The sequence below is a fragment of the Trachypithecus francoisi genome, unplaced genomic scaffold (genome assembly GCF_009764315.1).
Source record: "Trachypithecus francoisi isolate TF-2019V2 unplaced genomic scaffold, Tfra_2.0 Lachesis_group4, whole genome shotgun sequence".
NCBI classification, from domain to species: Eukaryota; Metazoa; Chordata; class Mammalia; order Primates; family Cercopithecidae; genus Trachypithecus; species Trachypithecus francoisi.
The window spans coordinates 99,357,057-99,379,836 of NW_022681469.1; the positions used below are offsets into that span (position 1 = coordinate 99,357,057).

At 40.9% G+C, this 22,780-nt stretch overlaps 1 protein-coding gene and 1 pseudogene across 1 annotated transcript; one reads left to right on the forward strand and one right to left on the reverse strand.

The window, feature by feature from the left end:
* Nucleotides 1-1,805: 1,805 nt before the first annotated feature.
* Nucleotides 1,806-18,918, reverse strand: LOC117073015 (2-iminobutanoate/2-iminopropanoate deaminase-like). Its single transcript, XM_033193503.1, has 3 exons — nt 18,905-18,918; nt 15,674-15,679; nt 1,806-2,770 (listed from the first exon to the last, which is right to left on the reverse strand). The coding sequence occupies exon 3, from the start codon at nt 2,726-2,728 to the stop codon at nt 2,315-2,317; it is 414 nt and encodes a 137-aa protein (XP_033049394.1). The 5' UTR covers nt 2,729-2,770; nt 15,674-15,679; nt 18,905-18,918; the 3' UTR covers nt 1,806-2,314.
* LOC117073014 lies at nt 13,832-15,104 on the forward strand (annotated as a pseudogene).
* Nucleotides 18,919-22,780: the final 3,862 nt, after the last annotated feature.

Genomic DNA, 22,780 nt, shown 5'->3' on the forward strand with positions numbered 1-22,780 from the left:
GATGGGCAGATGTTAGCTAACATCTAGCCAGTTACAGTTAGACAGAAAGAATTAAGTTCTGGTGTTCTGTTACACAGTAGAGTGATTGTAGCTAATAACAATATATTGTATATTTCAAGATAGCTAGAAGAGAGGGCTTTGAGTGCTATCACCACAAAGAAATAATAAATGTTTAAAATGATGGATGTATGCTAATTATCCTGATTTTATCATTATGCAATGTCCACATGCATTGAAACATCACATTGTACCCCATTAATATGCACAATTTTATGTCAATTATAAATTTTAAAAGATAAAATAGAGATCATTTTGTCTATTCTGTGTCCCTTACATTTTTTATGAATTTCAGGATCAGCTTATCAATTTCTACAAAGATGTCAGCAGGGATTTTGAAAAGGATGATGTTGAATCTGCAGATCAATTTGGGGAATATTGCCTTTCGATAGTAGCACATCTTCTAATCCATGAACATGTGATGCTTTCTGTTTATTTAGGTCTTCCTTAATTCCTTTCAGCATTATTTTGTAGTTTTCAGAGTATGAGTTTTGTGCTTCTTTTATTAATTTACTGCTGTTTTATTCTTTTTTTTTTTTTTTTTTTTGAGACAGAGTCTTGCTCTGTAACCAGGCTGGAGTGCAATGGCGTGATCTCGGCTCACTGCAACCTCTGCCTCCCAGGTTCAGCTGATTCTCCTGCCTCAGCCTTCTGAGTAGCTGGGACTATAGGCATGTGCCACCACACCCGGCTAATTTTTGTATTTTTAGTATAGACGGGGTTTCACCATGTTGGCCAGGCTGGTCTTGAACTTCTGACCTCGTGATCTGCCCACCTTGGCCTCCCAAAGTGCTGAGATTACAGGCATGAGCCACCATGCCTGGCCATTTTGTTCTTTTAGGTACTATTATAAATGGAATTGTTTTCCTTTTTGTTTTTTTTTATTTTTAGTTTTGGGGGATGGAGTCTTACTCTGTCACCCAGGCTGGAGTGCAGTTTTTTAAATATAATTTTTGCTTGCTCAGTGCTACTGCACAGAAATACAATTGATTTTACTGAACTCATTTATTATTTCCAGTAGTTTTTAAATGGATTTCCTGGGATTTTCTATATATGAGATCATGTCACTTGCAAATAGAGATAGTTTTACTTCTTCATCTCCAATCTGCATATACTTTATTTCATTTTCTTGCCAAATTACCTTGGCTAGACCCTTCAGTACAATGGTGAATAGAAGAGGCAAGAATGGACATCCTTGTTTTGTTCCTAATCTTTGGGAGAAAACATTGTCTTCCATCGTTAAGTATGACACTCACTATGGGTTTTTCATAGTTATCTTTTATCAGGTTGAAGAAGTTCCCTTCTAACCTAGTTTGTTGAGTGTTTTCATCATTAAAGGGTATTAGATTTTGTCAAATACTTTTTCTGTATTTATTGAGCTGATGATGTGGTTTTTGTCCTTATTCTATTGATGTAGTATCAATAGAATCAACCCCAGTTTATTTTTGGATGTTAAACCAACTTTGCTTTATGAATCTGGGTGCTCCTGTATTGGGTGCATGTATATTTAGGATAGTTAGCTCTTCTTGTTGAATTGATTCCTTGATTCCTTTACCATTATGCCTTCTTTGTCTCTTTTGATCTTTGTTGATTTAAAGTCTGTTTTATCAGAGACTAGGATTCAACCCCTGCTTTTTTTTGCTTTCAATTTGCTTGGTAGATGTTCCTCCATCCCTTTATTTTGAGCCTATGTGGGTCTCTGCACGTGAGATGGGTCTCCTGAATGCAGCACACTGATGGGTTTTGACTTTTTTTTTTTTTTGAAATCTGCATGTCTATTGTATTTCCATTAGAAAAATATTATCTGTGTTAAATTTTGGTCCACTTTCTTCTCCTTGACCTCAAATTTAAACACTTAAATTTTACTCAAGTAAGAGCAGAATCACATACCTGACATGAAAACTAAATCGTTCACATCATTAGTTTCAATTAGATATGTTCTTGATTATTTCTCAGGAATAATTACTCTTCTTTCCTACCTGTTATTTCTCTTTTATTTATTGAGTAACTATGTAATGGGTATCTCTTTCCTATATTCAGTAATACAGTTGTAATTTAAAACAGTAACTGGATACCTTCTCTAATCTTCAGTTCATGTTCAATTCTCCCTATTATATGGTATTTCCATAATAACTTCAGATATTTTCATCAAGCTCACACTGTCATCAATTGTGAAAATTAAAAGGTTAATTAAGATGTTACATCAATTGTAAAAATTAAAATGTTAACAATTCCAGACTACAAAGCACTGGCCCACTTATAGTGATGCTGTTGTCAGCGGTCCTTGTACAGCTACTGCTTCAATTTCAATTCGGCTACCTTTGGGCAAAGCAGCAACCTGGTAAGCAGCTCTAGCAGGAAAATTACTCTTGAAATACTGTTTGTAGATTTCACTGACAGTATTGAAGTCATTTATGTCAGCCAGAAGAACAGTTGTTTTCACCGCATTAGTGAAGTCACAGCCTGCAGCTTTCAGAATTTCACCCATGTTTTTAAGAGCTTGTTTAGCTTCTTCTGCTACCCCTCCTGACACAAGCTGTCCACTTGAAGGGTCCATGCCTATCTTTCCTGAAATGTAAATGGTCCTGTCGACTAACACAGCTTGACTGTAGGGTCCAATGGCCCCTGGGGCTTTTGTGGTGCTGATCACCCTTTTGATCAAGGACGACATGGCTAAGTCTTCCCTCTTGCAGCCCCTTCAGGAGAAGAAGCCCTGGGTCTTCTTTTATCCAATTTGCCAGTCCATGTCTTTTAATTGGGGCATTTAACCCATTTACATTTAAGGTTAATATTGTTATGTGTGAATTTGATCCCGTCATTATGATGTTGGCTGGTTATTTTACCCGTTAATTGATGCAGTTTCTTCATAGCATCGATGGTCTTTACAATTTGGCATGTTTTTGCAGTGGCTGGTACCAGTTGTTCCTTCCCATGTTTAGTGCTTCCTTCAGGAGCTCTTGTAAGGCAGGCCTGGTGCTGACAAACTCTCTCAGCATTTGCTTGTTTGTAAAAGATTTTATTTCCCCTTCACTTATGAAGCTTAGTTTGGCTGGATATGAAATTCTGGGTTGAAAATTCTTTTCTTTAAGAATGTTGAATATTGGCCCCCACTCTCTTCTGGCTTGTAGGGTTTCTTCCAAGGGATCTGCTGTTAGTCTGATGGGCTTCTTTTTGTGGGTAACCCAACCTTTCTCTCTGGGTGCCCTTAACATTTTTCCCTTCATTTCAACCTTGGTGAATTGGACAATTATGTGTCTTGGGGTTGCTCTTCTCAAGGAGTATCTTCATGGTGGTCTCTGTATTTCCTGTATTTGAATGTTGGCCTGCCTTGCTAGGCTGGGGAAGTTCTCCTGGATAATATCCTGAAGAGTGTTTTCCAACTTGATTCCATTCTCCCCATCACTTTCAGGTACACCAATCAAACCAATTTGGTCTTTTCACGTAGTCCCATATTTATTGGAGGCTTTGTTCATTTCTTTTTACTCTTTTTTCTTTAATCTTGTCTTCTCACTTTATTTCATTAATTTGATCTTCAATCACTGATATCCTTTCTTCCACTTGATTGGATCAGCTACTGAAGCTTGTGCATGCATCACAAAGTTCTTGTGCCATGGTTTTCAGCTCCATCAGTTATTTGAGGTCTTCTCTACACTGTTTATTCTAATCAGCCATTTGTCTAACCTTTTTTCAAGGTTTTCAGCTTCCTCACAGTGGATTAGAACATGCTCCTTTAGCTTGGAGAAGTTTGTTATTAACGACCTTCTGAAGCCTACTTTTGTCTACTTGTCAAAGTCATTCTCTATCCAGCTTTGTTTCGTTGCTGGCAAGGAGCTGTGATCCTTTGGAGGAGAAGAGGTGCTCTGGTTTTTAGAATTTTCAGCTTTTCTGCTCTAGTTTCTCCCCATCTTTGTGGTTTTATCTACCTTTGGTCTTTGATGTTGGTGACCTACAGATGGGATTTTGGTGTGGTTGTCCTTTTTGTTGATGTTGCTGCTATTCATTTCTGTTTGTTAGTTTTCTTTCTAACAGTCAGGTCCCTCAGCTGCAGGTCTGTTGGAGTTTGCTGGAGGTCCACTCCAGACGTGGTTTGCCAGTGGAAGCTGCAGAACAGCAAATATTGCTGATTGATCCTTCCTCTGGAAGCTTTGTCCCAGAGGGACACCCGCCTGTATGAGGTGTCAGTTGGCCCCTACTGGGAGGTGTCTCCCAGTTAGGCTATATTGGGGGTCAGGGACCCACCCAAGGAGGCAGTCTGTCCATTCTCAGAACTCTAACCCCATTCTCAGAACCCTAACGCCATTCTCAGAACCCTAACGCCATTCTCAGAACCATTGCTGTCTTCAGAGCTGTCAGACAGGGACGTTTAAGTCTGCAGAAGTTTCTGCTGCCTTTTTTTGAGGTGGAGTTTATAGAGGCAGTAGGCCTTGCTGAGCTGCGGTGGGCTCCGCCCAGTTCGAGCTTCCAGGCCATTTTGTTTGCCTACTCAAGCCTCAGCAATGGTGGATGCCCCTCCACCCACCAGGCTGCAGCCTTGGAGGTTGATCTCAGATTGCTGTGCTAGCCGTGAGCAAGGCTCCATGGGCATGGGACCCACCGAGCCAGGCACGGGAGAGAATCTCCTGGTCTGCTGGTTGCTAAGACTGTGGGAAAAGCACAGTATTTGGGCAGGAGTGTCCCGTTTTTCCAGGTACAGTCTGTCATGGCTTCCCTTGGCTAGGAAACGGAAATGCCCCAACCCCTTGTGCTTCCCAGGTGAGGCGATGCCCCACCCTGCTTCAGCTTGCCCTCCGTGGGCTGCACTCACTGTCCAACCAGTCCCAATGCGATGAACCAGGTACCTCAGTTGGAAATGCAGAAATCACCGTCTTCTGCGTCAGTCATGCTGGGAGCTGCAGACCAAAGCTATTCCTATTCAGCCATCTTGGACCATCCAATGTTAAACCAACTTTGCATCCCTGGGACAGTCCCACTTGAGTGTAGTGTATAATTATTTTTCTATATTACCTATCCCAATATTTTGTCAAAGACTTTTGTGCCTGTATTCCAAGTGATACTGATACGTAATTTTTCTTTTCTTGCCATGTCTTTGTCTGATTTTGCCTTCAGAGTAATACTGGCCTCACGAGCGAGTTGGGAAGTCTCCCCTTCTCTTCTATTTTTTGGAAAAATGTGTGAAGAATTGGTGTCAATTCTTTTTAAAATGTTTGGTAGAATTCATCAATGAAGTCAACTGATCCTGGGCTTTTCTTTGTAGGAAGTTTTTTGATTACTAATTTAATTTCTACTTATTTTAGGTTTGTTCACGTTTTCTATTTCTTCTCAGGTAAGTTTGGTTGTGTCTGTCTTTCCAGGAATATGTCCATTTGATACAGGAATTTGTCCATTTGATCTCAGTTATCTAGTTTGTTGGCATCCAATTTTTTATAGTATTCCCTTATAATTTTTATTTCTGGAACATCAGCAGTAATGTCCCTCTTTCGTTTTTGAGATTTATCTCTTTTTTTTCCTGTTTAGTCTGGCTAAAAGTTTGTCAATTTTGTTGATCTTTTCAAAGAACTAACCTTCAGTTTTATTGATTTTTCTCTATTGTTTTTCTGTTCTCTATTTTACTAACTTCTGCACTAATCTTTGTTGCTGCCTTTTTTTTGCTTGCTAACAAAGCTTTTTTGTCATATTAAAAAGAAGAAAAAATTACTTATCCAATATACTTTTGATGGTCATTCTGGTTATTTCCTGATTGAAGCTAGAGGCTATATGTATAAAGTTGTATGAACATTCGTGCACATATATTTATACGAATATGTTTTTTTATTTCTCTTAAGTACCTAGGAGTGGAACAGGAATAGGGTAGATGTTTCAGTTTGTAGAAAACTCAGTTTTCCAAAGTAGTTGTGCTATGTTATATTTCAACTAGCACTCTGTGAAAAATCACCACATCCTCCCAACATCTGGTATTGTCAGTCTTTTTCCTTTTAGCATTATGGTGGGAGTATAATGGTATCTGGTGTTTTAGTTTGCATTTCCCTGATAACTAATGAGACTGATCATCTTTTCACTTCTCTCAAAGTAACTAATCAAACTTTTGTCCCTTTTTCTGTTGACTTGTCTCCTTTTGTCTTACTGATTTGAGTTCTTAATATATTTTATATATATGTCCTTTGTTGAATAAATTACAGGACCTTCATACAATGAATTACTCTAGAGTAATCAAAGTCAATTAACTATTGCTAAATACACTTATGTGTATAAACTCACAGACATAATATTGAGAAAAAGAAGCTTTCAAAAAAGAGTACATACTGTGCAGCTCCTTTTGCATAAAGCTCAAAACTGGGCAAAACCAGTCTACTATATTGAAAGTCTAGTGAGTGGTCCCTATAATTGGGTAATAACTAGGAAGAGGGCATATGGGGATCCCTGGGTATCCTGGTAACATTGTGTTTCTTCAACTGTACACAGGTTACACAGGTGAGTTCACTTGTGAAAATCTATTGCTATGCCACATTGCAATTTGTGCACTTTTCTGAATGTTACATCTGAGCAAAATATTTTAAAAAAAGGAAAATTGAATGAGTTCTTGAAAAAAATCTGTTAATTATCACATGATATTTGTTACCAGATTCTCTGTATATGATGTATTTCTAACACTGTATTAAGGTGGGGGTTTTTGTATTAAATGCTTTCCTTGTTCATTCTTTATATTGTAAGCCTAAAAATTTCATTCATAGGTCAATAACAACTTAACTTTTCCTTTGCTCTGGACTGCAGACATCTTGGCAAATAACACAATCTGAGTTCCCAAGGGCTATACCAATTTTAAAATCTGCTCCTTCCCCATCAATCCCATAATGCTGAATACAGTGCTCATACAATGAAATGCCACAGCTAACACTGCTCTAGCTGTCCCCTTAGGAATTCATTGTAAAAGGGTTTCACTGTACTTTGTAAAGCAATTTGGAATCCTTCATGATGAAAGGTTCTATATAAAGAAGGTAATATAATGGACTTGGCTTTCAACTTATTTCATTTAAGCCTTAACAGAAACATGAATCTACTATATTAGTATCATAAACCAATAGGTGCTATATAAATGCTGAATAGAAATATTCTAGGTGAATTAAATTGCGAATATAACCATGTATTAGCTAAGTGCTTTACCAAGTATTATGCAAATACTGATTAATAAGGCAATTATACTCAATTAAAATAATAATAATGCTACATTCTTCTATATTCTCCCAATTCTCTGAGCACCCACTGACTTAGTTATTTTGCGTGTGTCTGCCACCCAAATCTCAAGCCTAAATGCAAACTCACATGAGATGTCCCTTTGGAAGGAAACGGCCTTCCCCATGGGTTGGCACCAAACACAAACTTCGGCGAGTGTATGTCAAGGGGGTGGGTAAAGGAAGTCTCTAATACATGTGATTGACATGCTTTTAAAAAGTCCATAATATTAAAAAAAAAATACTGCCAGGTATTTTATACAGGTATTCTGTGTAATATTGCCCAGAGTTACTTTTTTGCTTCTTAGCATTTCTTTGGAGACCAGATTCTCCAATGCTTCCAACATTATAATCACCAGGCATTAGCCATGTCATGGAACAGTTGCTATGCTTCACCCCAAAGACAGTGATGACCAGAAATACCTGATGCAACCCCTACATGAAGTTTAAAATGTTACTGGAATGCTTTTGATGAAAGGTGTGTTAACATGAATCATTATCATCATCATCATTGTTCTTTTAAAAATTTCATCTTTCAGGACTGAGAGATGATTCTTACATCTATAGGAGCTGCACTTTAATTTTTTTTTTGTATTTGTGAGTCTAGATTGACAGAGAAATGTATTTATGGAAAAATGTGTTAAATCTGCAGCCATTGGTTTTGCAGGTATGTCAGATGAAGTACTCAACTTGATGGGTAAAAAATGGCATTTCTATCTCAACCTCTCATTTACTGTGCCTTACTGTGATGGGACAGGGCACAGCAGGGTCTGGTTAGAAATCAATTTTCTTGCAGTTCTAGCCTTCTGTACAAAATAATATAAATCCAATCCTATTGCAGAAATTTTCCAATTTCACTTTGAATGGTCACAAATTTGTAAACGAAGAGAAGAGGGACCGCTAGACTGGAGAGGCTGCTAAAGAGAGGATAGTGACCAACTGTTGACAGTGTCACTGAAGATGGGGCCTGGCTTAACTGAATCAGGAGGTTGTGACGGTTTATATCCCTGAAAGGAGTTGCAATGAAACATGCAAGTCCCTCATCTCAAAAAAAGCATAGAATGAACCCTATTCTTGTCTCTATTCCTTTGGGTTGCAACATCTCAGATGTTCTGTGCACAAAGATTCTTAAGAGTAGTCTAGCCGGGTGCAGTGGCTCACACCTGTAATCCCAGCACTTTGGGAGGCCGAGGTGGGTGGATCACCCGAGGTCAGGAGTTCAAGACCAGCCTGGCCAATGTGGTGAAACTCCGTCTCTACTAAAAATACAAAAATTAGCCAGGTGTGGTGGCACATGCCTGTAATCCCAGCTACTCGGGGGGGTTGAGGCAGGAGAATCACTTGAACCCAGGAGGCTGAGGTTGCGGTGAGCTGAGATCATGTCATTGCACTCCAGCCTGGGCGACAGAGTGAGACTGTATGTCAAAAAAAGAAGAGGGTTTCAAAGCTCCTGTAGCTGCGGAACACTTTGTTCAAGGAACCTTTAACATGAAACCTCAGAGAGAAAACAAAAGCCCTGGGATCCTCTCAGGCCTCCTTTCCTTTTCCTCCAGCCCTGCACAGGGGCCCTCCCAGCTTGTTGTCACTGCTCTATTCTTGTGGAATCAAGATCCACAAGGTGAGGCCATTATTAGACTCCCAAAATCTTCAGTGAGCTTCATGAATCAGATGGGATCTGAAGCAGGGCTCTATCCTGGGGGATGAGATGGGACAACTTCAGGCACATCAAAAAGAAAGGAATGAAACACAGGGAATGAGGTTCCTACAAGTCACTGGAGGGGCTGGAGGAATGAGTCATGGTGTCGCTAGGCTAGATGATTGGCTTCAAGGTCACATCACAGCAGCTATGATGAAGAGGTCAGGAAACTGCCAGAAACTGAACTGCCTCTGCTCTGGCTGCTGCCACAGTCATCCTACACCCAAGAAACTGTTAGAGACCAGCTGCTGCCAACAGTGCTTACTTGTCAGGCAGCACTGCTGCAGGAAGATGGCCTCTGCTTCTCTCTTTCTAATCTTTATGCAAGGGCATCTCACTGCAGAATCTAAATCACATCCAGAACCATAGTCTAGGAGTCTGAGAGTGTAGCTATCAGCCTTCCAGCTCCATGAGAGGAGACAGAACTAGGCGGATCTCAGTGGATCTGGCACAGAACAGTTGGGGAAGAGGCAATGCTTGTAAAGAGCCTGAGCGAAAGTGGTGCCAAAGCAAACTGGAGGTGAATTCTGGAAGTGGAGAGCTTTAGTCCTGCTGTGAAAACAACAAGAAACCCCAGCGGCCTTCAGTGAATAAATGGAAGGCATAGAATCTCCTTCCATAGCAAGTAAAAATGAGGCCAGGCACGGTGGCTCACACCTGTAATCCTAGCACTTTGGGAGGCCAAGATGGGAGGATCACTTGAGGCCATGAGTTCGAGACCAGCCTGGGAAACATAGCAAAACCTTCTGAAAAAAAATATTAGCCAGGCATAGTGGCAGGCACCTGTAATCTCAGCTATTTGAGAGGTTGAGGCAGGAAGATCCCTTGATCCCAGGAGTTTGAGGCTGCAGTGAGCTATGATCATGCCACTGCACTCCAGCCTGGGCAATTGAGCAAGACCGTGTCCAAAAAAAAAAAAAAAAAAAAAAAAAGAAAAGAAAAAGTAAAGAATAGCTCAGGCCATCATTTTAGAATCATTTGAGATGAAGTCTTTGATTTCTTTCCTATTTTTGTAACATAAGAAACTTATATTCATTGTAAAAAAAATCCTAGAAAATGCATTCACTCGAAAAGAAATATAAAAACCACCCGTAATCCCACCATTCATGGATAATCACCATATTGGTGACTCTCCTTCCTTCCAGATATTCCAGGGTTAATTTATTATCATATCATTGTTTTAAAATTTTTAAAAATTATGAACAATGCCATCCAGTGGCATTGTCAATGTTAACAGCCACACTGTTGACAGCATTCTGTTATAGAGATATCTCATACTTTAATAAAACATTTGAAGTCCCCATTTTGTTGGGTATGCCACTATGTTAGATTAACAGTGATGGGATGGATAGAAAAGGCAATATTGCAGAGGAGATTTGAATTGGGAGGTGCTTAAAGCTAAAGTATTAATGAGATGGGAGGATGCAGGAAAACTCACAATCTTTGAAGCTAGAAGGAACTTAGAGGTCATTCTCGCCCACCTTCCTCATTTAAGGGATGAGGGCAACTGCAGCCACATCACACTCTTTATCCCACACTCTCCATCCCACACTCTCCAGTCCTCATTCTTCATATTTCTTTATTCTGTCCTCAGCCATGTGTATGATTCTTGTTAAAACTCCAATCTAAACAGCAACTCACAGAAAATATGACTTAAAGAATAAGAACAACAAAAAGTCTAAGTCATAATAATTCCATTCCATTCATTCCTTTCACCTAGCATTTATTGAGAGACTGCTCTGTGGCTGATATAGCGCTATGAGGGAGAGGTTTAAAAATCCAACACAGACCCAACTCTCCACACACTCACTATTTTAAAAAGAAGATGAGAAGAAATCTTTCAGTCACATGGAGGCGCCTGCTTTTCCTGTATGTGGGAATGGCCCTGGGACCCAGATAATTTCTTCCACGATTTTTTCCTTCTTGGGCTTTGGTTGTAAAGAAGCAGGAAAGTGAGAAAAGAGGGTGTATGGTTTCATATCTTCCAGTACAAGAACATTTAAGACATGATCTCTAATATATTTCTTGTCTAGACATCCCCATCTTTTTATTTTTTAATAAAGCAAAAGGCAGTTGTCCCTTGTAGTTTGTAGCAAGAGTTCATTATCAGAGGGATGCTTGCTTTTAAATGGTGTTAACACTGAAATCCCCTTCTCTTGTCTTTTCCTAGTTAGGATTTCCTCATCTTGATCCTCTCTTCTCACATATTGATCACACATTGCATGCTTCAAAGTGTTCACTGAATCATTCCACTTTTTCCAAGAGAATAGCTAACTCTTAACATGCTGCAGGTTTCCTGTTACACTTCCTTTGCCTTAAAACATGTCTTGCAAGAGTAAATCTGCCCATAAAGAAACCACTCGGACCAAAAAGCCTTTGTACACATTCTCCCAAATGGAGCTGGACTGTAGGCAGGGACGATGTAGCAATAGCATCCACACACTGTCTGGGGTTCCTGGACCTATCTATCGTCCCATTTGAATGGAAACAAAGCCTCTGCCCGTCACTCCCTCACACTTGACTTGCACCTTCTAAGGTCTCAGCCACACGCATCCGAAGCTGTCTGGGGATTATTCATTCTACAAATGGTTTAAGATGTAGTCGTTTTAGTCTGTTCTTGTATTCCTTCTGTTTGGCAATTTGTAGCTTTTAATTTGGGGGACACAGTAATAACTCTTAAGCAGATGGTTGTAATTGGTCCCCAGGGGTGTACTTGGGGAGGGAAGTTGGATGGGACTCTCACCAAGGTCCAGGACTCTGTGACTCACTCGGCTTAATTCCAGGCCAGGAGTGAGGTTGCTGATTGCTTCTAACCTGTTCTTCGGCAAGTAGTAAATGTCAATTGATCTTTCTTCATATGGTAGGGATGATATCCATATAAGAGAACATGAAAAACAGTATGTGTTAAAATGCATTCTCAGCAGCCAAACCCATGCGTGCTTAGAATTAAGTTGTTGCATCCAGTCCATTTGTCATTCCTTTTATGTCCAAGTTTTGGTAACAGAATGTTTTCAAATAGTTTACATTTCTCTTGGGACATCTTCCCTAACCAAATGTCATACTAGTGTTAAGCTGGAATTATTTAGATTGCTCAATTCTTATTGTTTCCAACAAGATTAGGCCATTTCTGTGAGCAGAATTCTGCATTGAAGATAATGGGCTTTTCATGCCTGTCCATAAGGAGAAAAATTTTTAGATCAGTGGGAATTTTACAGAGTACATTATTGAATTCTTGGACATTAAAAACTTCAGCTACTTGGAACACACACATGGCAGAAACAAACTGCAACTGACATTCAAAAACACACCTGATGGAAATGTTAAGGTTGATGTTTTTCTTAATATTATCCTATGTAACGTCTAGTGTTCTCTAAGGAAATTATATTTATTAGGCCTTTCTTTTTTCTTCTAAACTCTTTTATTATACTGTAAGATATCTTTATTTTCTGGTTATCAAGTAGTAGATCTTCACTGTAGAAAATTTGAAACATACGGAAAATATAAAGAAAATTTTTAAAGTATCTATGATTCTTCAATCTTGGGGTCTTATTTATTTATTTAGAGACATAGTCTTGCCCTGTTGCCCAGGCTGGAGTGCAATGGCGCGATCTCAGCTCACTGCAACCTCTGCCTCCCAGGTTCAAGCAATTCTCCTCGCTCAGCCTCCCACATAGCTGGGATTACAGACGTGTGCCACAACGCCCAGCTAATTTTTGTGTTTTTAGTAGAGACGGGGTTTCACCATGTTGGCCAGGCTGGTCTTGAACTCCTGAGCTCATGATCCGCCCACCTCGGCCTCCCAAAGTGCTGGGATTACAGGTGTGAGCCACTGGGCCTGGCCGGGGTGTTTATTTTTAAAAAGCCAACAGTGAACATTATTTGAAATCTTATTATATGTTAAACACTTTTTTCTGAATTAAAGATGTCCTCATTTAAACCCTGATTCATTCTTCTGCTAAGGATCTTGCTCTAGTGTCAAAGCTCCCTAATGCTACACTTCAAATGAGGCTTAGTTCTAGAATGACTCCTTTTCAGATAAGTGGACAATAAGTTGTGGGCAAAGGTGTAGCCTGGGTCATCTCACTGGGGTCTTGGTGAAATCACTATTTCCTTTTTAATGGAATATTCTGTGAATAAAATCAAGATTAGAACAATGCTTGCAATTAAAGGGATTACTCAGTAGTAATAAGATAATTAGAAAATGAAGTATCAGCCCCAGCTGCAAGGAAGTGTGGGGATGTGAGTATTTTGAGTAGGACACATTGCTGCTCTAGATAAAATGTTTCTGAAATGGAAGGTGAAAAGAGAGTAATAACTAGTAGGCTGCTAGCTGTGCCTGCCACAGAGATTCTCACAGAGCCACTTAGAACAATTCGGGACACTAACCTAAGACTTCTAGCCACACATCCCATGAGTTGTGAGCTACAGAGGAGTTTTTATGCCCACTTTTCCATATAAACCTGAAACCAAGTAAACAAAATAGTTATGTTTTAGAATTGTTCAACACAGGTAGTGAGAGATAAAGTAATAGCTTCACAGAGCACATGGAATTTTACTGAACCAAATCATGTAGATGTATTTATGGCTGAATTCACCTTCTATCTTCAGTAGGCTTTTAAAAGCCAAGTCTCTGGAAGCAAATTCTTTCCAGATACAACTATCTTAGGATAGTTGTATCCATGTCAAGAAATGTTTGTTCTATAACGGGTGCGATGGCTCACATCTGTGATCCCAGCACTTTGGCAAAAGGATCGCTTCAGCCCAGGAGTTCAAAACTAGCCCAGGCAACATAGCAAGACCTCATCTGTACAAAAAATTTTAAAAACTAGGCAGCTTGAGTGGCCAGGGCAAGATGGGTCAAAGTCAGAGTAGTAGTCATGGTCTTGGAGCTGGCAAGAAGGATGACAAGGACAAGAAAAAGAAATGTGAACCTCCTATACCAGCTAGAGTGAGGAAGAAGAAGAAAATCAAGGGACCAGATGCTGCCAGCAAACTGCCACTGATGACACCTCACACTCAGTGCAGGTTAAAATGATTGAAAGTTGGAATTAAAGACTGTCTTCTCATGAAGGAAGAATTCATTAGAAATCAGGAACAAATGAAACTATTAGAAGGAAAGCAAGAGGAGGAAAGATCAAAAGTGGATGATCTGAGGGGAGCCTGATGTCAGTAGCAACCTTGGAAGAGAGTATTGAAGACAATCACGCCATCATGTCTACATCTGTGGGCTCAGAGCACTACGTCAGCATTCTTTGATTTGTAGACAAGGATCTGCTGGAACCTGGCTGCTCGGTTCCTGCTCAACCACAAGGTGCATGCCGTGATATGGGTTGCTGATGGATGACACGGATCCCCTAGTCACAATGATGAAGGTGGAAAAGACCCCCCAGGAGACCTATGCTGATATTGGGGGGTTGGACAGCCAAATTCAGGAAATTAAGGAATCCATTCTGAATATTATGAAGAGATGGGTATAAAGCCCCCTAAGGGGGTCATTCACTATGGTCCACCTGACACAGGTGAAACCTTGTTAACCAAAGCAGCAGCAAACCACACCTTAGTCACTCTCTTGCAAGTGATCAGCTCTGAATTTATTAAGAAATACCTATGTAATGGGCCCAAACTCACATGGGAATTCTTTCTAGTTGCTGAAAAACATGCACCTTCCATCATGTTTATTGATGAAATCGATGCTATTGGGACAAAAGATATGACTCAAATTCTGGTAATGAGAAAGAAATTCAGCAAATAATGTTGGAAATGTTGAACCAGTTGGATGGATTTGATTCAAGGGGAGATGTGAAAGTTATCATATCCACAAGCCGAATAGAAACTTTGGATCTAGCACTTGTCAGACCAGGCTACATTGACAGGAAGCTCGAGTTCCCCCTGCCTGATGAAAAGACTAAGAAGTACATCTTTCAGATGCGCACAAGCAGCATGACACTGGCCAATGATGTAACCCTGGAACAACTTGACACTTGACATGAAGGCAATTTGCACAGAGCTAGTCTGATGGCCTTAAGAGAACATGGAATGAAAGTAATAATGAAACCTTCAAAAAATCTCAAGAAAATGTTCTTTATAAAGAACAGGAAGACACCCCCAAGGGGCTCTGTCTCTAGTGAACCACAGTTGCCATCAGGAAAATGGCTGGGAGATTTCCCAAGCCCTCAAAGGGATGAGGTTGGGGGACTTGCCCAGAGGAATTCGTGTTCCAGTTTATTTTTATGAACAACACATCCTGTGAGTCTTTTGGAGCATGATGTGTAAGACATCCACTGGGCTGCCTTTGTCTGTGGGTCACTCTGCAACACTCTGCTTCCCAATAAACTGTGCTTTTTCTTTCTCTCTCTCTACACACAGACACGAACTAAAAACCAGAAATGTTTGTTCTAGAACCAGTAGTTTTTCATGTAAGCAATTGCTAAGCAGAAAAATATGCCCTGGCTAACAAACATCAGGTGAACCTATTATTTAACAGATTTTTGTTTTGGTGTGACTTAGTTCCATAGGTTTGTGTATAGCAATGACTTTAATCTTCTAAGACATCATTGATGTAATGCACTTCAAATATATGTTGATACCAAAATTATCTATAAATCTAAATTTCTATGACTTTTTCTTAGGCTTTTATCTTCCCATTCCAATTTGAAAGTAAAGGCATTCTGCAGCTTATGTTCACAACCTTAACCCAACTCTAGGTTGAAGAACTTGTAATTCTTCATAACTTTCCCATTCTTCACCTTCTGTCTCCATTTATCACATGCATCCACTCACACTAGCCTATGGATTGGGTGAAGTTTAGAAGCATAAAGGAGATATTTGGAACAAGGTGTTGTTTTTATTGCAGTCTTACCCTTTCCTACTCGTCAAGTGAGTGACTAATTCCTCGGAATTTCTAAGATTTGGGTTTAAAACTGCACTGTCTCTAGGCTGTACCTATTATTGAATGAGATAACTACCCTTGCAGAGGTGCATAGAGTTGTTTTGATGGTAAAGCACATTCATTTGCAACCACTGCTGCACACAATGAAGGAAATGCAACTGCTGTCCTCCTGGGAGAAGCCACTTAGGCAAGAAAATAAATAAGAGGATTTTGATTATATTTGGAACTCTTAAGCTTGTGCTCAGGGAGGCTCCATCTTTAAACTCTTGTCATTTCATGTTTACACAAAAATTATAATGGAAAAAATAGGCTCATCATTCTCTGTACAAGCATTGCACGTTTTAAAAATGTATCCATGTTTTATTGGGGTAATGCCAGCCACAATTCGCACGTGTTTGTTATTGCATCTCATTGTATGAGACAACAAATGAAAAGGGCTCAGCACGGTCTCTGCACAGTGTGGACCAGGAGAAATGTCCTTTTTCTTCCATTCTCTCTCTTTTGTATGTATCTTATTGCCCCTACTTCTTGTTAGAAGTTATTCTGAAGAGAATGCAGAATTCCAGGTATCTGAGCCAGATACAGCTGTCAGAGCCAACAAACATAGCGCTCTGCTATTGAACAAATTCTTCTAGTTCCCACTATTTTCTGTGTACATCATGTCTCTTCATTGGTGAGTGCAAAGAATCCATGTTCAAACTGCCTGTTCTTCCCCTACCTGCCAAAATTAATTCAGCAAACGGAGTACCAGTCTAGCTGGGGGAGAGATGTGTACCTGGATAATAACAATATTATTATTACTAAATAACACTATTTAATAATAATACTGTGTGCCAGGCACCAGGTGCAAATACTACAATAACTGTTTCTACTATATTTATTGAGTACTTATCATATGCTAAATATTGTGCTAAATGTTTTTACATGTAGCAGAGAATTATTCACTAAACGGACTCAAAGAAGTAGGCTTTAATCTGGAAGCTTCCTAATTTATCTCCTTCAAACACAGTCTATCAGAAATTGGACAATATTAGATGCCTGCCTCTCCCGGTCACTTTCAGCTATTAAAACAGTCCTGGCCAGGCTTTGTGGCTCATGCCTGTAATCCCAGCACTTTGGGAGGCTGAGGCATGAGGATTACTTGAGCCCAGGAGTTTGAGGCTGCAGCGAGCTAAGATCATGCCACTGCACTCTAGCCTGGATGACAGAATGATACCCAGCCTCTACAAATAGAAATAAAACAGTCCTAATTGCAGACATGATAAGGTCCAAGTCATCCTAAAACAAAACTTCAGACTCGTATCCAGTTTAGATCTGCCTGAGTCCCTGACAGCTTCCCAGTTGCCGTCTGTAATCCCCATGAAGACCAGCTGCTCCTGACTTCCATGAGCCACTCCTATACCTTTTTAATAGTCTGCTGTCTTTATTTGAGCAAGCTGGCAACCTTACAACCAACTAGTCAATCTCTGACTAGAAGAAGATGGACAGTACATTCTCAGCAGAGATTTTGAAAAAAAAGACACTTTGGCTACTGCCACCTCAACCCTGGCCACTGCCCTGTCATTCTGTCAGGAATCAGCTGCCTTTGTCTGCCTTTCCACCTTGAAACTTTCATGTGTTGTGGTTTCATGATTTTTAACTAACATCTTTATTTGTGTAAAGACACCAGGCACAGTGGTGCATGACTGGCGTACCAGCTACTCACAAGGCTGAGGCAGGAGGATCGCTTGAGCCCGGGAGTTTGAGGCTGCAGTGAGCTATGATCTCACCACTGCAATCCAGCCTAAGTGACAGAGCAAGAGCTTGTCTCTAATAAATTAAATAAATAAATAAATAAATATATTTATAAATAAATAAATATATGGGGGGCGGGTTGCAGGAAGGTATTTTAGAAAAGGCTTTGCCATATATCATGAGGGAGGTTTCTGCCTTCTCCCCTCCAGTGAAGTAGGGCCTCCATGGGGCTACCTGGTAAACTTAATATGTAAGCCGTATGAAGTGCAGTGAAGCTCTAGCCTCCTCTTGCAAAGTCTACTAGGGTCATGCTTGCTGAATCCCTTTGTGAATCCAGAGGGAAGTTTCTTGTTCCACTCTTTCAAATACAGAGTTCCTTTCCCCCTATGTCTCCATTTGGAAATTCAGTCAAAACCTAAGACAACAGGATATGTCCCCCTGTACATTGTGTTATGTAAACATCGGATATAATCCTCACAACAGCCTTCTGAGGGAGAGAATAAGATCCTTGCTTTACAAATGAGGAAGTGTAGGGAGATGAAATACCTTGTTTTAGATCACATGTTTAGTGATGCTAATACAGGATTAAAACCCAGGCCGGTCTGATTCTGAAGCCTATCCTTTCCACCACATCCTGGCAGAGAAGAAGGCAAAAAAAAAAAAAGATTGGAAAAGGTTGGTGCAAAAGTGATTTGGTTTCTGCAATTACTTTTTTAAAAAAATGACCAAAACTGTCATGACTTTTGCACCAACTTAATAGCTAAGTGTGAGCAGTGTCCTCGGAGGGAACCGGCAATGTCTGTCCTCTGTGGACAGGGTGCTCCTGGCCAGCTGGCATGGGGGGAGTCCAAGGGGGATGGTAGGTGACGGGTCTGCAGAGGTAAGATCTGGCCAGACCATGAAGGACCTTAGATGTAGGAGGTGCATGTAAAAAATGGTAGGGAAGTCGGACTCTGCCACAGGTAACTGGGGGTCATTCAAGTTTGGAGCCAGTAAAGGACTCCTTCATCTCTGCTTCAGAGATCACCCAGGTGGCCAGGTGCAAGCAAGTAGGAGGGGAGCAAGGTTGCAAGTGGAAGCGGATTGCAGATCTTGATTGGATGAAGTAAGAGTCCAAGTAGGCAGTGAGTGCCACAGGGATAGGGAAGGAGGGACTGGGCTAGGAAAAAACCCAGTGGCCTGCAGTGCCCACTAGTTCTTCCTAGACACTGACAAAATTGAGGCAGGAACAGGAAACGAGTGTGGGTGCTAATAGTGTGGGTGTCCCCAGATAAAACAGCCCTAAGGGCGTCTCCAGCGAACCCAGCCCAGCTGGCACACAAGACACAGAGAGGTGCTGAGTTCTGCAAAGGCGAGTTAAGTGCTCAGCCAAATGCATTCCTGCAGCATTAGATGACCACAGCCCCCGACATGTGTTTTTAATGGATTCCCAGGCTGCTAACAGTTAACATTGTTAATGACCTGCGGAGAGTTCAGATCCCTGGATAAGGGCTACCTGCAAATCTTGGTTATTACTTTTAAAGTATGCAAAGTGAACCTGAGCTGGTTCTTTTCTTCTTTTTTTTCCCTTAAATATAGATTCCAGAGTCTTAAGGGTGTGGGGTGGTGTGTGTGTACATATGTGTGTGTGTGTGTGTGTGTGTGTGTAGTCATGTCTATATCATCTCTTGCATTGACAGACCACTTTCTCTGCCTGAGTCAGGTCACCTTGCTTAGGCTGAGAAACTTCATGTCAAGCATGAAGCTTTTCACTCTAAATCAGTTTTTACTTCTAAATTAGTTCCACAAAACAATATCCATTAATCAATACCCTGTTCAGTCATGAAGCCTTTTAAGCTGGAAGAGGTTGAGTGCAAGTGTCTGGCGTGGGCTTCCAGATCGGCATCCCTAATCCCTCGGGGCCCTTCATCCTCTGCCCTTTCTTGCCCTTCTAGCCTCATCTCTTCCCTCTCAAGGGCTCCCTGTTTCTCAGCCTTTCACCCAGCATGCTTCTTCACACTCTAGGGCTTCTTCACACTCATGGCACGTTTTGTTCTTTCTGCCTGTGCCCTTCAAGTGCAGCACCATGTACACCATCCTTTCCTCACCCAGCCCCAGCTCACCTTGAATGCTTGGTGCAGGTGACACCTCGTCCAGGAAGCTCTCCCTCACCTGCTGCTCTGCGTTTTCATCTTCTGTGTTCACACAGTTTTGTCACAACACTTTCACCCTATATTAAAAAGTATATTTCGCTTGATTATAAAAGTCACTCATACTTGTAGAAAATATGGGAAATAAAAAAAAAACTTAAAGGGAAAAAATACATGTAAATTGACAACTTGGGGGTTATAAGCACTGTTAACATTCTGATGAATTTCTTTCCAGTAATTTTTCCATGTATATATTTGTAAAACTTTCATACTCAGAAAAGAAAAAAATGCTGTAAGAAGACCGGGGGAAGGCACTTTGATAAAAAGTTCAGTGCATTTATTGTTTCTAGGTGACTGGCAACTTAAAAAATTGCTTACTTTAAAAATCAAATTACAAGGGATTTTTTGGCACCAGTATAACAAAAGTGTGTGCTGGAAAATGAGTGCTTACACAGTCAGTGTCCTCTTTTTTTTTATTTAGCATTTTGTCATGTCCTAAGACTTCTTTGAAAATGTGTTTTTACTCCATAACCCTCTGTTTTCTGATTCTCATTATGTTGTCCTGTTTGCTTACCTTTTGGTAGCCCCTGTCGGACTATAAGCTTCTTTCTTTCAGGCAGGGCCTGTGATCGTACCATTTTTTAATTCAATCCCTAACCCATTCTGATGGAGTGGGAATAGGTATGTAATAAACAGAATGCATTACCTGAGATTACCAAAAGATTACCTGAGTCTTCCTGAATTGCTTACTTACTCAACCCTTATTTGTTCTCTATGCTGAGGTGTCAAGACTATACCAGCATCCACAGGTCTGGTGGGTGCCACAGGCCTGCATCACCCACATGCCCCTTAAGGGATGAAGGGCCACTCTACAGCTGCAGGGACTGCTGCTGGCAAGAAGCCCTCAGAGATTGCCTCGCCCAATGGGGAGGTCACCGCCTTTCCCGGGGTGGCCTGCTGCATCCAATGACTGGTCCTTGGAGGTATAACATCCTGGCCCCTATTCCCCAACTGGGACAACTCTGAAAAGTTCTGCTTTAGAACTCTCCTTAGCATCTACCAAGGTTGCCATTGAGACCACACCGCAGCTAGACTCCTCCGCCTGACCGGTCGACCTTGCTTCCCTCCCCTCCCTTACCTCAGGTGTCATCCCAAGAGCACCCCCTACAAAACTCCTGCAAATTCATCTATGCCTCAGAGCCTGCTTCCTGGGTAGCCCAACCTGCAACAATAGGCATCTAAACAATGCCCAGACACACCCCTAACTTGAGGTGACTTACAAGCTAGCCGTGTCCTGTGCTTCCAGGTTGTAGATCGTGAGTTCCTTGAACAGTGACCATGTCTTATACCTTTCACAGTGCTGGGCCTCAATACAGTCCCTGGAGCACAGAACATGACCAAGCATGTCCCACGTCGAGAGGGTAACAGCGAATGGGGAGGGAATAGGAGAACAGTTCCCAGGGAGCATCAGCTGGGTGCTAATGGCTGGATTGGGACAAGGTGAGAATGTGAACATGTGGTTTCTGAGTCTCAACCTGAGAGACTGCGAGAAGAGTGACTGCTGGAGCGAGAAGTTCATATTGTGGGAAATTGGTTTGATATTAGATTGGTGTGAAAGTGTTACATTTGAAGCACCAAAATCTTCAAGGGGAACTGTCCTGTAGGTGGTAGTTGAGGCAGAACCAGGTCTTGTGTACAGAACGATTTAGAAATCACGTTGAGGCACTATGGATTCCCACAGGGGTGATATTAGAAGCTGTGAGAATAAGGACAGTTTCAGAGAGTTCCTGTTTGTTTTTCTTTTCTTTTTAAGTTCAGACCTAGAAGAGAAGAAAATCCACCAAATGATAGCTGGACTTAAAGTGCGACATCAGCTTTTCTCTGGGTCTCTAGCGTGCTGGTTTACTCTGCAGGTTTGGGACTTGCCAGCCTTCATTAGCCAGTTCCTTATAATCTCTCTCACTCTCTCCATGTGCGTATACATAACAAGAATGACAAATAGGTGGTTTCCAAGTTTCATATATACATGGAGAGAGAGAACCAATAGTGTGTGTGTGTGTGTGTGTGTTTCTCCGCAGAGTCCTGACCAATACCAATTTTGATTAAAATCTGATTAAGACACTTGATTAAGGAAAAAGCAACAGCACTGAAAGGAAGGAGAAGTCAAATGTTTTAGAAAGAGATTCACTATGGAGCAATGTCTTCAGGGGCAAAAAGAAGCAGGTTTCAATCGTGATTTCCTTCTGTTTCTTTGGCTCAAGCTGCACATTGAGTTAGCTATCCCATGATGCAGGCTTTGTAGAGGACACAGAAACAATGCAAGGAGCAGGGGGAAGCTTCCAGAATAGTGATTGATATCCTCAGAGAGTAAGCAAAATCAGATACTAGAAAGAAGGAAGATCCAGCAAACAAGACAAAGCTCTTGGAAATTAAACCCATGATGACAGAAATTTTAAATGTAATAAATGAATTAGAAGGTAATTGAGTAACTCTCACAGTAAATAGAATAAATAGTCAAAGAAATTGAGAAGAGAAAATTGGAGAATCAATTCAGAAGGTCTAATTTCTGAAAGACAGGACAGATAAAATGGACGAAGGAATTATCAAAAAATTACACAAAAAATTTCCCTGAAGGATGTAGTATTTCAGATTGAATGGGCTGAAAAGCCCAGCATACTTAATGAAAATGACTCATAACAAAGCATTTCATAATGATATTTCAGAGTTCTGAGGATAAAGAAAAGATCCTGAGAGCTCTGACAGGGAGAGAGAGAACAGGTCACAGGTAAAATAAATATGGGATCAGACTTCTCAATAGCAATACCAGAAATTAGAAGACAGACTAGGCATGGTGGCTCATGCCTGCAATCCAAACACTTTTGCAGGCCAAGGCGGGAAGATCACTTCAGCCCAGGAGTTTCAGACCAACCTAGACAGCATAATAGGACCCCATCTCTACAAAAGTAAAAATAAAAAAAATTAGCTGGGTGTAGTAGCACATGCCTGTCATCCCAGCTACTTGGGAGCCTGAGGTGGGAAGATTGCTTGA

What these genes read in the sequence shown, in the direction of transcription:
- LOC117073015 (XM_033193503.1), bottom strand. Translation starts at nt 2,728, where the DNA reads ATGTCGTCCTTGATCAAAAGGGTGATCAGCACCACAAAAGCCCCAGGG.